The 17297-nt window shown below is 37.2% G+C and overlaps 1 protein-coding gene across 1 annotated transcript in view; it reads left to right on the top strand.

The window, feature by feature from the left end:
* The window catches only part of Sec63 (SEC63 homolog, protein translocation regulator), a 97311-nt gene that overhangs the window by 67277 nt on the left and 12737 nt on the right, over positions 1-17297 (top strand). The window contains exons 11-16 of the mRNA XM_008850312.3: positions 976-1068; positions 2628-2782; positions 4901-5048; positions 9236-9318; positions 14165-14224; positions 14417-14590. Of these exons, the coding sequence (XP_008848534.1) occupies positions 976-1068; positions 2628-2782; positions 4901-5048; positions 9236-9318; positions 14165-14224; positions 14417-14590 (713 nt within the window). The remainder of the gene's footprint in view (positions 1-975; positions 1069-2627; positions 2783-4900; positions 5049-9235; positions 9319-14164; positions 14225-14416; positions 14591-17297) is intronic.

Below are 17297 nucleotides of genomic sequence, written 5' to 3'. Positions count from 1 at the left end.
GCCTCTGCCTCCCGAGTGCTGGGATTAAAGGCATGCGCCACCATGTCTGGCAACTTATTTTTAATGTTTGTATGCAATGGCACACGTGTGATATAGGAACACTTTAGGGAGTTGGTTCTTACCTTCCGTCTTGTTGAGGCAGAATCTTTTATTTTTGCTGCTGTGCTGTGTATTCCAGGCAGCTAGCCTATGACCCTCTGACCAATTCTTGTATCCTCACCTCTCATGTCACTATAGGAGTGCTGTAATTACAAACATGCACCTTTCGTTAATTTTTTAATTACATTTATTTGGTGGGAGGTTAAGCATGCCAAGACAAGTATGGAGGTCAGAGGACAGCTTGTAAGAGTTGATTTTCTCCTTCTACCAAGTGGGTTCCAGAGATTGAATTTAGATGAGGCTAGGTAGAAAATGTTTTTACCTGCTAAGCCATCTTGCTGGTTCTCAGCGTTATTTTATTTTTTTACTTTTTTATGTGGCTTCTGGAGATTGGACTCAGGTTATCTGCATAGCAAGCACTTTTATCCATTGAGTCTGTACAGTGTAAACAAATCTGTCTCTTGCTCTTTTTCCTCCTCATCCTATCTCTGTATCTAGTTGACATTTATTCCCGTTGATAGTCTTTGTACTTTACCCATAGTTACAGGAACTTGAGGCACAAGAACAAAATTAAAAGATAGCAAGATTAGAATCAAATTTATGATTAGGACTATTTTGAAGAAAATAGGGAATGACTTACTAAACTTAATACTATAATATTTAATTTTGTCTTTGACACATGTAATGTTAGTGGTGTTTTTCTAACTAATCTTTAACAGTGACACTGAGGAGAAACATCTTTCAGACAGTAAAATTCTGTTGTCATGTGAAATATTTGTGGGATAGCAAATTTTGTAGTAACCTTGGGCTTTAAATGATAAGGATGCTTTCAGTGTAAAATTAGAGTGATTTGTTTCAGGTTTTCTGTTTTTGCAGATCAGCAGTTTATGCTGAAAAAATGTCCTGCACTACTTCAAGAAATGGTTAATGTAATTTGCCAACTAATAATAATGGCCCGGAGCCGTGAAGGTGAGGAGGAAATGCAATTAATTATATTATACTTTTTCTTGGAAGCATATGCAGCTTAGGTTTCATAGTTTTCAGATTTATGAGTGTTTAATTATAATCCTGTACACCAGGTCAGTCAACTTTCTCAGTTTTGCTCATGATATAATTTTTTCATTATTCTATTATTTGCAATGATTTAAAATCTCTTTCTGGAGCTGGAGAGAGCATGTACTATTGTTGCACAGGAGACCTGAGTTTAATTCCAAGTGCCCATGTTGGGTGTGTCACAACTGCCTATAACTCCAGCTCTAGATCAGACTCTTTCTAGACTCTTTAGGAATCTGTATTCATATACCCATCCCACACACAGACACACATGCATACACATATACACTGTATATTTTTGAGTCTTCTTTTGTATTTTAACAATGAATATGAAATAATTCTTTAACTGGTATAATGATTCAATTGATGTAGTTTTTCATGTACAAAAAGAAAAGGATAGGGATTTATGTTATTAGTGGAAAAGGGGACCCTTAAAGAAGGGGACAGTGCTTATGGTTTTGTTGTTGTGGGTAATTAGTTCTTGGCAAAATTACAGTATATTCAGAATATTGGTAATGTTTACTGTTCTTGGAGTTAATACAAAGAATTTCTAGCTGGGTATTGTGGCTCACACCTGCAGTTTCAGCACTTGGGAAGCTGAGGTAGGAGTTCTAGTTTGAGGCCAGTCTGGGTTATCTGAAGAAACCCTAATTAAACCCATTTTAAACCCTAATGAAAATGATTATTCATTAACTTTTTTTAATTAAAAAAACTTTTTTTACTTTATAAAGAAAATTTTATTTATTATTTTATGTGTATGCGTGTATTGCCTGCATGTAGATAAGTGTACCCGTGTCTTACAGTGCCCGCGGAGGTCAGAAGAGGCTGTCAGATCCCCTGGGACTGGAGTTAAGGACAGTTGTTAGCTGCCGTGTGGGTGCTGGGCTTCAAACCCGGGTCTTCTGCAAGAACAACCAGTGTTCTTAACCGCTGTGCCATCTCTCTAACCCTGTTTATTCCTATTTCATTTTATTGAAATAGAGTCTTGCTCTTAGTCTGTGCAGGTCTTAGACTCACAGTCTTCCCACCCCAGCCTCAAGTTCTTAGATAACTAGTATATACCACCATGCCTGGTTTAAAACTTTTTGGGGTTTTGTTTGTGACAGCATCTCAACTATAGTCTAGGTTGGTCTTGAACTCGCCTAAGTGCTGGAATTACATGTTCTCAGACTCCTGGCAAGAGTTTTAAAAATGAAATCCTTTTACTGATAATGTCTGATAATTTACCATTATTGGACTTGATACAGAGATTTTGTTAAATTTAATTAATGGTCATTGCAAATAATACACATTTGACCAAATTTGTATGTTTTTAATATTTTTCCAGTAGTCCTTGGAGGAAAATCAATATATTGATCTTAGAATTTGAGATGTTGAGGATGTTAGTGTGTTTTTGTTCTTGTGATGAGTTGTATGCTCCTGAACCTGTACAAAGTGCAGCCCTTTTTTCTTCTTTTTTTCCTATTCTTTCTAAGAAAGGGAGTTTCGTGCTCCAACTTTGACATCCTTGGAAAACTGCATGAAGCTTTCCCAGATGGCTGTTCAGGGCCTTCAGCAGTTTAAGTCTCCCCTTCTGCAGCTCCCTCACATCGAAGAGGACAATCTTAGAAGAGTTTCTAATCATAAAAAGGTAAAATGCTTACTACTATCTCTTAAAAGTAATGTGAATATAGTTTTCTAGAATTGGTCATTCTGAATCTTTTTGATTTATTGGTATTTTATGTGTCTGAGTATTTTTGCTTGCTTGTATAAGTGTACCTGTGCCATATAATGCCCAAAAAGACCAGAAGAGGGTGTTAGCTATGTGGGTGCTGGGAACCAAATCTGGGTGCTCTGCAAGAGCAGCCAGTACTCTAAACCACTGAGCCATCACTCCAGTCCTGGTTACTATAAATTTTTTAGCTTATAGAATATCTTAAAAATTCTAAAACTCTCAAATGGTCCTATTAGTATTTTTTTAACTAGGTAGTTTTTATATTTTACTTCTGTTAGTATTACTATTTTGGGATTGAGTGAATTTTAGCAATGAACATTTTATTTGTTATATTACAAAAATGCATATATGGAGTAAAATTGCATTGTATGCTTTTCATTTTTTTCTCGGATTTAAGATTAGGCAATTGTTTTGTTAGTTGAGTATGAACAAAAAGTACCCTGTTCCAAAAAATCAGTTGGTCTGAGAATGTTGCTCAGTAGTTAAAATGTTTGCCTAGTAGATACAAGACTTTGTGTTTAAAGAAAGTAATAAATTGTATAAAGATAATTTTTTATTTGGAGTCTGAGCACTTGGGAGGTAGAGGCAGGCCAATCTCTGTGAGATAGAGGCCAGCCTGGTCTGCATAGTGAGTTCCAGGCCAGCTGGGGCTCCAGGGTGACCCTGTTTCAAAAAGATCAGACCAAACAAACAAAAGGGTATGGTTTTGGCAGGAGTCTTTTTTTTTTTTTTTTTTTTTTTTTTGTCTTTTTGAGACAGGGTGTCCTTGTAGCCCCATCTGGCCTGGAACTAGCTATGTAGACCAGGCTGGCCTCGAACTTACAGAGATCATCTGCCTCTGCCTCCCAAGTGCTAGGATCAAAGGTGTGTGCCACCATGCCCAGCTTTGGCAGGAGTCTTTAAACATTACTCTGGGCATGATAGTGTGATACCCAACACTCTGGGAGAGTTAGGCAGAAGGGTTGCCATGAATTCAAGGCCTGGGTTGCATTATCATTCTGAGGCCAGCTTGGGCTATAGAGTGAGACCCTGTCATAGAAAACAAGAACAAAAGAAAATTACTTTATAGATGAAGTGAGCAGAAGATAAGCCTGTGTATTTGATGATAATATGGAGGTAGAATTATCATATTGCCTATAGCCCTTATAAATTTGATCAAATGTTAAAGTCGTAATTTAAAAGTAAAAAATCATGGGGTTAGGGATTTAGCTCAGTGGTATAAAGCATTTGCCCAGCAGGTGAAGGTCCTAGGTTCAAGTCCTCAGCTCCAGAAAGAAAAAACAACAAAAATCTACAGAATCCCAGGGTCTAAATTTCATGTTTCTTATGATCTAACCTGTGAAAGTAAAAATTAGATATCTAGTACTGAATACCTGGAAATTAAAGACTACTCTCATTAGTAGCCATTTACCTAATGCATACATTAGTTCAGTGACCATTATACCTGGAAAATAATAAAATTGGGGCTGGAAAGATGGCTCAATGGTTAAGAGCAGTGCTGTTCTTACAGAGGACTCAGGTTCAGTTCCTAGCACTGAATGGCAGTTTACAATTTTCTCTAATTCCAGTTCCAGGGAACCCAAAACCCTTTCCTGGCATTTGCAGGCACTGCATACATGCAGGCAAAGCATTCATACATAAAAATAAATAAAATGTTTTTTTAAAAATTAAATACCAAAATGGAGAATAGTTTCTTTTTTCTTTTTTAAAAAAATTTTTAAAAATTTATTATTTTTATTTTATGTGTGTGTATGTATTGCCTGCATGTAGGTAAGTGCACCTGTGTCTTGCAGTGCCCACAAAGGACAGAAGAAGCTGTCAGATCCCCTAGAACTGGAGTTACAGACAGTTGTTAGCTGCCATGCAGGTGCTAGGATTTGAACCCAGGTCCTCTGCAAGAACACTCAGTGTTCTTAACCACTGAGCCATCTCTTCAGCCCCAGTTTTCTGGATTTTAATTTGGTCAGCATGCCAGTAATTTTTGCTTTATGAAAAATTTTATCAGGAGTTTGTTTTCCTTGTTTTTTTATTCAGTACAAAATTAAGACTATCCAGGATTTGGTGAGTTTAAAAGAATCAGATCGTCATAGTCTGTTACACTTCCTTGAAGATGAAAAATATGAAGAAGTTATGGCTGTCCTTGGGAGTTTTCCGTATGTGACCATGGACATAAAATCACAGGGTAAGTGGGCAGTTTCCCTGTTGATCATTGCATGATTGGTTCTCAATTACTCGATTGAATAGTCTCAAAACACTTGCCTCCCTTCTTTGCCTCCTTCTGTTCTTCTCTCCCTTTGTCTCACTTGTAGTCCTGGATAGCTTGCATTTACTGTGTAGACCTGGTTACCTCAAACTTGGAGCAGTCCTCCTACCTTACAAGTGGTGTGATTATAGGCATGCACCACCATGTCTGTCTTTAAAATATTTCTTGAATAACATGATTTGTAGAATTTGCAATGTTGGTGCTTTCTTGTCACATACACTATGATGTAAACTGATGTATATACTTGATCTTTTTGATAAAGCTGATAAAACTTATGTTTTTGGTAGACTAGTATTAAATATGTAGATATTGTTTTGTAGTTGAGCTTTTTGGAATTTCTTTTTCTTCCTTTGTTACATGTTCCAGTCACCTTTCATTGAACGTTAGTTCTCAGCTGGGATATGGAAAGATTCAGCCTTAGTTGAATTCTTCATGGATGAGAGCTGGGCATGCACCACCACGCCCGGCCTATACATGCATTATTAAAAGAAATAGCTAGCCTGGCGTGGTAGCCTTTAATCCCAGCACTTAGGAGGCAGAGACAAGTGGATCTCTATGAGTCCGAGGACAGCCTGGTCTACATAGCAAGTTCCAGGCCAGCTGGGGCTACAGGGATACACTGTCCGAAAAAGACCAAAACAAAAAAGAAATAGCTGTAGAAGAAATTGTTATTTACTGTTGAAATTAATTTTAAAGCCCTTGTTTATTTATAGTAAAACTTGAAAATTACTATGTCTGTCATATTTCATGTGTTTTTTCATAGTACCTCTTTGTATCTTTTAAGTGAAAAAATTCATTTTTTTCCTTTTGTAATTTGCTTGTGACTATTTTAATAGTTGAATAGTATCTTAGAACATTAGCAGAATTAGAGCAACTAGAGCTCATTGGTTCATTCCTTGTTCTCAAGTGTAATCTTCACTCAATAACATTTTCTTGTAGATACTAAGAATGTAGGAACATGTTAGGAAGAGTTTGTCTTTGAGACAGGGTCTCCCTGTAGCTCCAGCTGGCCTGGAACTCACTATGTAGACCAAGATGGACTGGAACTCACAGAGATCTGCCTGCCTCTGCCTAAGTGCTGGGTTTGAAGGTGTGGGCCACCACGCCTGGCTTCTTTTTTTTTTTTTTTTTTTTAATTTTAGTATTTTTACTTTATGTGAATGAGTATAATGCCTGTATGCAGGTGGGTATACCTGTATCATACAGTACCTGCAGAGGTCAGAAGAGGCCTGTATGTAGGTGGGTATACCTGTATCATACAGTACCTGCAGAGGTCAGAAGAGGCCTCTGGGTCCCCTGGAACTGGAGTTATAGAAGGTTGTTAGCCACCATGTGGGTACTAGGAATCGAACTCCGGGCCTCTGCAAGAGTAACCAGTGCTCTTAAGCCATCTCTCCAGCCCCCAAGTTTCTGTCTTTAAGTGCTCATTTTATAGTTGATTATAGTTAAAGATTAAAAGCAAAAACACATGCTTTGTGTTAAGTACACGACTTAGATGTTGTGACTTATATTCATGTCACAAATATTGAGTGCTGTGTACTTTTCCTGGTGCTGGAGAGCTGTGGTTAATGCAACTCTGCCTTATTGAATTTGTATTCTTTTTGTTTGTTTTTGTTGTTTGATACAGGTTCTTAAGGTAAATGGCTTCCCAGTATTGGGGTATTGGGAACAAGAAAGCAAACAATGCCATCTGTTTCAGTTTTCCTAGCATATAGGATTCATTTAGTAAATACTTAGACAACTTAGGCAAGAATTTGGAGATTTCATGAATTTAAGACTTTAAAATCATGAATCTAAATAAAAGCTACTTCTCACATTTTAGTGATTTAACCATAAACTGTTCAAATAAAATTCTAATTTGTGACTTAGAGGTAATCGTTGATAGAATCAATGATTGTAAAAATTATTGCTTAGGAAAAAAATGTTAGAAGAGATTATCTTGCAAGAGGTAAGGTAAGAGCATTCATTTTTCCTAGGAAATGTTACCATGTGTTTCATTCATAGCACAACAGAGAGTTTGTTGATTTATATTTGTACAGTGTTATCTGAGTATGTTATGTGAGTGGCATAGTTAGAAAGAAGAATAAAGAGTTATAGGGCCTTTGCTTAATATAGTTATGGGGATGATCCACCTCTTGTCACCAGAGGCCATGTAGCATCTCATGGTTTTTGCTTCACTTTAAAACATCAAATGCATGTAACAGATGTCACATGTACTGTTAAGTGAAAAACGTGAATGCATATGTGGTTCAGGTTTAATTTGTGAGGATGGAGGCTTCTAGAATAAAGAAGGGATGCTCTGTTTTTTTCTCAAGCCCAGCAGTCATACCTCAAGCCAATTTTGCCGTTAGTAATTACAGGTTGTTGGAGGCTCTTGTTTTCCACATGTAGGTGTTTAGTAAAGGCCAGGATACTATGCTAAACTAAATCTGTGTAAACCACATGTATCAAACTTAGATTAGAAAAAGGTGAAAGAAAAAATGTGTAGTGAAGAAATTTCTTAGAGGTAAAATCTGTGGGAAAATAAATTCATGTCATTAGAAGGTATATGTATTAATTACTTTTCTCATTGCTGCTAAACAATACAATACCTAGTCAAAGCAATGGGTTCATTTTGGTGAGGAAGTCATGGTGGCAGGATCTCGAAGGAGCTGGTCACATTGTATTTGTAGTCGAGAAGCAGAGGATGAACAAACGCCTGTGCTCAGCTCACTTTCTAATTTTATTTACTCCAGGACCCAGCCCATGGAATGGTACTACCTACATTAGTTAACCCAGTCTAGAAACTCGCTCACAGACATGCCCAGATGTTTATTGCCTAGGTGATTCTAGGTCCCGTCATGGTGACAGTATTAACCACTGTAGTATGCTTGACACATTTTTTAAAATTTATACTTATTTATTCTAGATTAAAGGGAGGTGTATGGCAAAATTAAATACGTAAACTACTGTGTTCTGTAGTATTTATTGCAAAAGAATTTTGTTACTGTTGTTTTTGTTTTTGAGACTCTGTCTCACTGTATTCTAAGGTAGCCTTCAGCAGTCCTTCTGTCTCAGCCGTCTACATGCCAAGATGATAGACGTGCATTTCCATACCCAGTCTGCAAAAATGTTTTTTAAAGTGCTTTCTTGTATTGTTTTCTTTCTTTTGATTTTGAAATTTCAGATTTAAAGTTACAAAATAGTGTTTCCAATTGTCCTTTTTCCACAATAACATTGTGTATAGCCACAGATGGCTACATTTTTATCAATTTTAATACCTATTATGAAGTTCGCAATATTATTCATAACAATATTTTTGTGTGTGGAGGAGGTATGTGGTGTGTGTGGCACATGCTTGAGTATGAGTATATGGGTGTGTGAGCATGTAGAGACCAGAGCAGGATGTTTGGTGTCTTCCTCTCTACTTAGTGCCTTGAGACAGGCTGTCTTACTGAACTGGAAGTTAGCTATTTAGGTTATACTTGCTGACCAGCCAGTTCTCAGGGTCTACCTGTCTGCTCCCCAATCAGTGTTGGGATTATTGGGACACCCCACCACGCCTGACTTTTGACGTGACTGCTGGCACTTCAAACCCTGATCTTCATGCTTGCAGAACAAGTGCTCTTACTCCACCGAGCCATCTCCCCCAAGTCTTCACAGACAGTGCTAATCTTCCTCTTTCTTGTTCCAATTTTAATACATATGCTTACAAAGCTAATGCTTAAAATGCTTTTTAATGTAAAGAGAATGTATTGGAGTTGTCTGTAAATACTGTCTCTTTTAGGTCATTTGGAATATTAGTTTTCATTATTTTAGTCTTGCAGTCAGGCGTTGGCCAAACAGGTAAAATTATACTCTATTTTCAGGCTTGGTTTTGCAACTTGGCAGTTTCAGTGCAGCTGTACACCCAGTGTTTTTTGAAGAGGAAATGATAATACTTTTTAGAGGATTAAATAAGTTTTTGAAGGCATCTGGGAGGAGGGTTATTAGTAAAAAGCCTTTAGTATAATATACTTAAAAGATTAAAGTAATAAGTTGATTTAGGCAAGTTAAATATTGCTGTTTGCATTGACTTAGAATGTACTTTTATATTTTACTTTTATCTTTTTCCTCCCATCATACAGTACTGGATGATGAAGATAGCAACAATATCACAGTAGGATCTTTAGTTACAGTGTTGGTTAAATTGACAAGGCAGACAATGGCAGTAAGTAATTTATATTATTTAATTTTATTTATTTACATATATGTTATTTTGGATTGCTTTTTTTATTTGTATGTGTTGGTATATGTATGTATACATGTATGCATGTAGAGGCTACAGACCAACATCTTGTGGTATTTCTCAGAACCATCTACTGTGTGTTTTGGGTATATTTTGTTTGTTTTTTGAGACAGGGCCCCAGCTGGCTGGAACTTGCTATGTAGACCAGAATGGCCTCAATCTCACAGAGATCTCCCTGCCTCTGCCTTCCAAGTGCTGGGATTAAAGGCATGTACCATCATGCTCCACTCCATTTTTTTTAATTTAATGTGTATGAGTGTATTGCCTGAATGTATATAAGGGCACCCATGTCATACAGTAACCATGGAGGTCAGAAGAAGGCATAAGATCCCTTGGAACTGGAGTTACAGATGGTTGTTAGCTGCCATATGGGTGCTGGGAACTAAACCCAGATCCTCAGTAAGAGCAGCCAAAGCTCTTTACTGCTGGGCCATCTCTAGTCCCATGTTTTTAAACTGTAAAGTGCTGCCTATGTAGAGATAATTGATTTTGATAATTTTATTATCTTCACCTCAATATATTCATTAGATTTTATTTTAGTTTTTTTAAATATTTAAAAATTACAGTGAAAATAACTTCCTGAAAATGTGAAAAATTCATGATGTCCAAAAAGAAATTGAAACAGTATAGAAAACTATAGGAAGAAATTATGGTCGCCTCCAAGTTCAACTACTCGCTTCTTGAAATACTGTAAAGGATAGGTACTCTAGAATAAAATATTGTACCATGAGCCCCTTCTTTGATCCATCCATGTCCCTCAGATGACCAGTGTTCAATTTTGTGTATATCCTTTATCTTGCCTCTGTGTTCAATTTGGATCTCTACAGTGCGTATTCATATATAAATACATTTGCTGTGTGCGGTGGTGCTTCTCTTACTTTTTAAAAATCCAATATATGTATTTCCTGCATCTTGTTTTTCTGTTTCTATGCAGAGAGTTGGCGTAGTTGTCACATGGGATTTTTTTGTCTTTGTGGGTTTCTTTTTTTTTTTGTTTTTTGTTTCTCTTTGCATATAGCGTGCGCGCACGCGAAAAGACAAGCTGCTGGATCTGGTCCTTCCCCTCCACCCATGTGGGTTCTGAGGATCAAACTCAGGGCTTCAGTCTTTGTAGCAGACTTGTTTATCTGATGAGCGATCTCATCAGTCCTATCAGTCTTGGTTTTTTGTTGTTGTTGTTGTTGTTGTTGTTGTTGTTGTTGTTTTAAATTTAAATGAGTTTTATTAAGAATTTCCAAAAGTGACAGCTCTTATAAAGAGCATCAAGCACAGGATACAGAACTACAGCAAACATTAACAACAGCAACAGAATCACTTTTTTCAAACTGGGTCAGCGGGAAACATGCATTCAGTGTCCAGCATGTCCAGTTCCCACTGCACTCATGGTCAGTGGAATCTAAAAGGAAGTCCAAGCCTCATAATCATTGCCTGAAAGTCACTTAATGAACTCTTACAGAATATAGATGTGGTTCCTGCTACTTCAGTATACAGAAAATTGAATTCACACATCCATCATGGGACAAAAGACAAAAACTATGCTACTTTTCAAATTACCCTTTCTTGTTCTCGATTCTAAGTATTACATATGCCCACATATGGAATTGTTTTACATGTGTATGTGTATACATTATAGACTAGGATCCACAAAGGAGGATCCTTTACTTTCTGAGATTGGGTGACCTCACTTAATACAGCATGTTCTAGATTCATCCATTTTATTGTGAATTTTGTGATTTTTATTTTTATTTAGGGCTGGATAATACTTTATATGTGTTCCAGATTTTCAGTATCTAGCTGTTGATGGAAAACTAGGTTGGTTCCATTTCCTTACTATAGTGAATAGAGCAACAGTAAAAATGAGGTTGCAAAACCTCTGTAATAAGATACAGAGTTCTCTGGATATGTGCCCAAAAGTAAGGTAGTTGGATCATATGGTAGCCCTAGCTCTAATTTTTTGAGAAATCTGCAAACTGATTTTTATAATGGCTATGCTAATTTGCTTTCAAGGAAGATCTACTCCAATACTTCTTATTTCACAAAATAGGAAGTGAAGGAACATTACCAAATTTCTTCTACAAAGCCAGTATTATTCTGATACCAAACCCAGGTAAAAACACAACAGACAAAGCTACAGACTGATTTCTTTGAACATAGATGTAAAAATTCTGAACAAAACACTTGCAGACTGAATTCAGGAACATATTAAGAAGATCATACATTATAACCAAGTGGGCTGCATTCCAGAAAGGCAAGTTTGGTTCAGCATATGCAAATCAATAAATGGTAGTACGCTATATAAACACCCTAAAGGATAGAATCCTCATAATCATCTCAGTTGGTGCCAAAAAGGCATTTGACAAAGTTCAACATGCTTTCATGATAGAAGTCTTGGAGAAGTTAGGAATAAATGGAGCATGCCTCAAATAATAAAAGTTGTAGACAACAAATCTAGAGCCAACATTTTATTAAACAGAGACACAGAACATTCCTCTATAAACAGAGATGCCCTGAGAGCACATCCTCTAAAATCAGGAACCAAAGATGCCCACTCTTCCTTCTTTTATTTAATATAGCTCAGAGTCTTAGCTACAGCAGTTAGAGAAGAGAAAGGCAAAGAGGTAGTAGAGGAAGAAGTCAAACTGTATTTCCAGACAGCATGATTCTCTACTTAAAAGAACCACTTACAGAATTCACTAGAAAACAACTAGATCTAATAAACACTTAAAGTGGCAGGGTACAAAACTCAATATAAAGAAAATAGTAGCCTTCTTATATATCAACAATGCTCTCAGAGAAAGAAACTTGGGAAAATATCCCATTCAAAGTAGTACCAAAGACAGTTAAGTACCTAGGAACACACCTAATCAAAGATCTCTACAATGAAAACTTCAAGACATTGAAAAAAGAAAATCAAAGAAGATACTAGATGATGGAAAAGATTTTCAATGTTCCTGGGTTGGCAGAATCAATATTATGAAAATGGCTATGCTACCAAAATTAATCTACAGATGTAATGCAATGCCTATCAAAATTCTTGTATATTTCACAGACCTAGGAAAGGCTATACAAGAATTCATATGAAGTCATAAAAGACCACTAATAGCCAAAGCAATCCTGTGGAGTAAGAACACAGCTAGAAGGATCACAATACCTGACTGCAGAGCTATAGTGATAAAGACAGCCCAGTACTGGCATAAACACAGACAGGTAGACAGTGGAACAGATAGAAGACCTGAAAAGAAACTGACAAAGCCATGCCCACCTAATTCTTGATAAAGGAGACAAAAACATACGTGGTGGGCCCGGGGGAGCCATGTCAGTAAATGGTGTTGGTAAAACTGAATTTCCACTTACAGAAAAATGAAATTAGATCCACAACTTCCTCTGTGTACAAAAATTAATCTGAAATAGATCAAAGTCATTAACTTGAAACTCTGAAACTCTGCTGCTGTGCGCGGTGGTGCACGCCTTCAATCCCAGCACTAGGGCAGCAGAGGCAGGCAGATCTCTGTGAGTTCAAGGCCAGCCTGGTCTACATAGTGAGTTCAAGGCCAGCTGGGCTACAGGGAGACCCTGTCTCAAAAAGCACCCCCCCCCAAAAAAAAAACAACTGAAACTCCTAGATGAAAATAAAGGGAAAGATTTTCAAGATACTAGGGTAGGCAATAACTTTATCAATAACATAGGAATTAGCCCTAAGTATCAACAGACATTACTATATGAAACTTAAAGTTTCTGCACAGTGAAGGAAGCTATCAGCGGAACACACAGCCCAGAGAATGGGAGAAAATCTTTACCAGCTATACATCAGACAAGGCACTAATATCTGTAAAAATCAAATACCAAGGATGTAAAATTACCAATCACCAAATACGCCAACAAATTGAATAGGCAGCTTACAGATGGCTAACAACTATTTTAAAAAGCAGGAAAGGAAGCCTCCCGACATCAACCACTGGGTTCCATGTTACATGAGCGTGTGCGTGCATCTGCATACATACACAAATGGTAGTGTAGTACAGTGGTGTATTGCTTGCTTACCACATGTGATGCCCTGGGTTCTATCCCCAGTACTACAGAGAGACAGACCATCTTGGTTACATAATGAAACCATGTCCAAAACAACAGATTATTGAATATGCCAGCTTGTTGACCTCTGAATTAGGCTAACCTGTCTCTTCCAGAGCCTAATAATTATATTTATTCTTATTTATTACCTTTAATAATTCTAGGAAGTTTATTAAGCGGATACTATACTGCTTGTCTTTCAATATGAATTCTTACTAGTTCATACTGAGATTTGAATTGTAAGCCTATAGCATTTTGTACTGATTTTAATTAAATTGTATGGTTAGTGGATATGTCTTTAGGATATGTGGATTTATTTCATAATGCACTAATAACAAGTAAACTAATAACAGTCTCATAAAGGTGTTACATTAGAAAATATACATTCAGATTCTCATGACATTAAAATATTCTTGCTTTATTGCTATTTGAATAAATGAAATTTTAAATTGCAATATGTTTTACCTTGTAGTGAATTTGCATATTCATTGACTTTGTTAAGCCTTTGCTTTTCAAAATCTAGTTAAGTTACTTTAGAAGGTAGCTACGTGCATATGCCAATGTTCATAACTGCTAAGTCCACTCACCCCTTCAGTTGTAACCAGTTAACAAAACCCATACTGACAGGTAGTTTGAAAATTTTCTTATTTCATCTGAAAGACTGTGGGCTGATTGATTTTGTTGATTTTGCCGCCTCCAGGAAGTATTTGAGAAGGAGCAGTCCATTTGTGCTGCAGAGGAGCAGCCTGCAGAAGATGGGGTAAGAACCTTTCTTATCTTTCCTGATGAAAAAAAAGGTTTGATTTGCTTCTTTGATTAACTTCTATTACTCTGGAGACTAAGTCAGTTTATAAAAACATTTATTTTAGTCATTCTCATCTTTAAAAAATGACTGTCTTCTAAATGAAGCTGTTGTTAAAAGTTAACCCATTGTCATTTGTGTGATTTGCAGCAGAGTGATGCTAACAAGAACAAGTCAAAAGGAGGATGGCAGCAGAAGGGTAAAGGACCCAAGAAAGCTGCTAAATCAAAAAAAAAGAAACCTTTAAAAAAAAAGCCCACACCTGTACCATTATCTCAGGCAAAGCAACAGAAGCAAAAGCAGGCAAATGGAGTTGTTGGGAATGTAAGTTGATTATCATTGTTACCATTATTTTGGTATAATTTGTATATACTAAACTGTTGAAATATGTATACAACCAGCTCCTAAAGTTTATGTATGAATACATCCATTGAACCTAAATCAAAATTTGCCCTCCCCACCTTTCCCCACTTCTGATAATGGAGATTGAACCCAGGGCCTCATGCATGCTAGGAAAGTGCTTCACCCCTGAACTATAGCTGGCCTAAATCAAGATTTGAAAACCTTGAGCTGACCTTGGTGACAGGGGCAGGTGGATCTCTGTGAGGTGAAGGCCAGCCTGGATCTACAGGGAGACTCTATTTCAAAAAAAAAACACCAGAAAAAAGAAAAAAAAAATCAAAAGATTTAAAATTCTTGTACTGGAGTGATGGCTCATTGATGAAGAGCACTTACTGCTCTTCCAGAGGATCCCAGTTAGGTTCTCAGCACCTATATTAGCCAGCTTTAAAAATAAAATATGGGCCTGGTGGCATATGCTTTTAATCCCAGCACTCAGTAGGCAAGAGGCAGGTAGATCTATGAGTTCAAGGCCAGATGGGGTACATAGATATTATATCAAACATCAAAAAGTGTATGTGTATATATGTATATGTCTTTTAAAAATATTTTAAAACCTTATTAATCCTAGAGAGCCCTTGTGTATCTCTTCTTAGTGATTCTTCCATTTAGTATTTCATCTTTTTTTGGTCTTTTTGAGACAGGGTCTCCTTGTAACCCCAGCTGTCCTGGAACCCACTATGTAGACCAGGCTGGCCTCGAACTCACAAAGATCCACCTGCCTCTGCCTCCCAATGCTGGGATTAAAGGCATGCGCCACCACGCCCAGCAAGTATTTCATCTTTTAAAAAAATTTTTACAAAAAAAAAAAAAAATTACTATTTTTATTTTATATGTATGGGCGTATTGCCTGCATGTATGTAAGTGCACCCATGTTATGCAGTGCCCGTGGAGATCAGAAGAGGGCAACAGATCCCTTGGAACTGGAGTTACAGGAGATTGTTAGCTGCCATGTGGGTGCTGGGAACACAACCTGAGTCCTCTGCAAGAGCAGCCATGCTCTTAACTGCTGAGCCTTGTACTTCATTTCTTTACACCCTATTACTGGGACTGTGATGACTGTAGTTTGACTTAGTCATAAACTTTATAAGTTTAATTATTTTATAGCTGGTACTTTCATTCAACATTATGCCCATGGCATCCTTAAATATTTTTTGCATACATTTATTGTGATTGATGGGGAATGTGTGTCTGTGCAAGTGCATGTGTGTACCGGAGCACAGTTTGTGGAGGTCAGAGGACAACATCTGTGTCTTTTCTACCATGTGAGTCCTGGAGAACCAACTCCAATTGTCAGACTTGCTGGCAAGTTCCTTTACTCACTAGCTATCTCCTTGGCCCAACATTCTTACTTAGGTTTTGTTTGTAACAGTAGTCCATTGTGTATATGCTGGTGCTATTTCATTTGTGAATATACTGTATCTCTCTGTTCTATTGAGGTTTGATGCTTTTACCTATTACAAAGGTGCTTAAATGCTATATATTTTTGTTTATGACATTTTATGGTCATTTTCTACTTAGCAGTGGTGCTGAGTCATAAGATAGGTGTCTGTTTAACTCATCAATAGAGTTTGTTTTCCAGGCTTGGCCTCTTTTCAACTATACCAACAGTGTGAGAATCCAGTTGCTCTTTAAAGATGGTTCTTAATTTTTAATGAACTCTTTCAGTATTCTGTATTTAATATAATTTTATTCTTGGAGAATCTCATACATACATACAATGTATTTTGATCATATTCACTGCCAATCCTCTCTCTAACTCCTCCCTCATCTATCCCTCATCCCCTCCCAACTTCTTGTCATTTATTTGTTTGTTTGTTTGTTTATTTATTTATTTATTTATTTATTATTTTTGAGACAGTGTCTCCCTTTAGCCTCAGCTGGCCTGGAACTCATTATGTAGACCAGGCTGGCCTCCATCTTGCAGAGATGTGCCTACCTCTGCCTCCTGAGTGCTGGGATTAAAGGCATGTGCCACCACACCCCACTAGTCCTTTATTTTTTTTTTTGAAAAACATTTATTTTTATTTTACATGGATGAGTGTTTTGCCTACATGTAAGTGCCCTACATGCATTCAATGTCCAGCGAGGCCAAAAGAGGGCATCTGATCTCCTGGAACTTGAGTTGCAGACACCTTGAGGTGCTGGGAACTGAATCAGGGTCTTCTGCAAAACCAGCCAGTGTTTTGAACCACTGAGCTATCTTTCCAGCCCCCTACTTCTTCCTTCTTTGCATTTTATTTGGTGTTCCTTTTTTTTTCTTCCTGAAATGAACTCACAAGCATATTGCCTGAGATACTTTTATTTATAGAAAGAAATCCTAAACTCCCAAAGCAGTGCTTTTTCTATAAATGATCCTCTTAAGTGGCATGTCCTATATAACTGATGATTTCAAAAGCAGAGTAGCTATTGTGGTAGTGTATTTTACAAATAGAAAAAAAAAATTGAAGCAGGGTCTCACTGTATAGCCAAGGCTGGCCTTAAAGTCACAGAAGTCTGCCTGTCTCTGCTACCTGAATGGTAGGATTAAAGGTTTCATTTACATGCCATGAAGAATAGACAATATCGGGCTGGAGAGATGGTTCAGTGGTTAAGAACACTGACTGTTCTTGCAGAAGACCTGGGTTTGAAT

Source organism: Nannospalax galili, unplaced genomic scaffold (genome assembly GCF_000622305.1).
Source record: "Nannospalax galili isolate Female #2095 unplaced genomic scaffold, S.galili_v1.0 scaffold324, whole genome shotgun sequence".
Taxonomy (NCBI): Eukaryota; Metazoa; Chordata; class Mammalia; order Rodentia; family Spalacidae; genus Nannospalax; species Nannospalax galili.
Note: the sequence above shows the minus strand (reverse complement) of the source record. Positions and strands in the feature narration are given on the sequence as shown.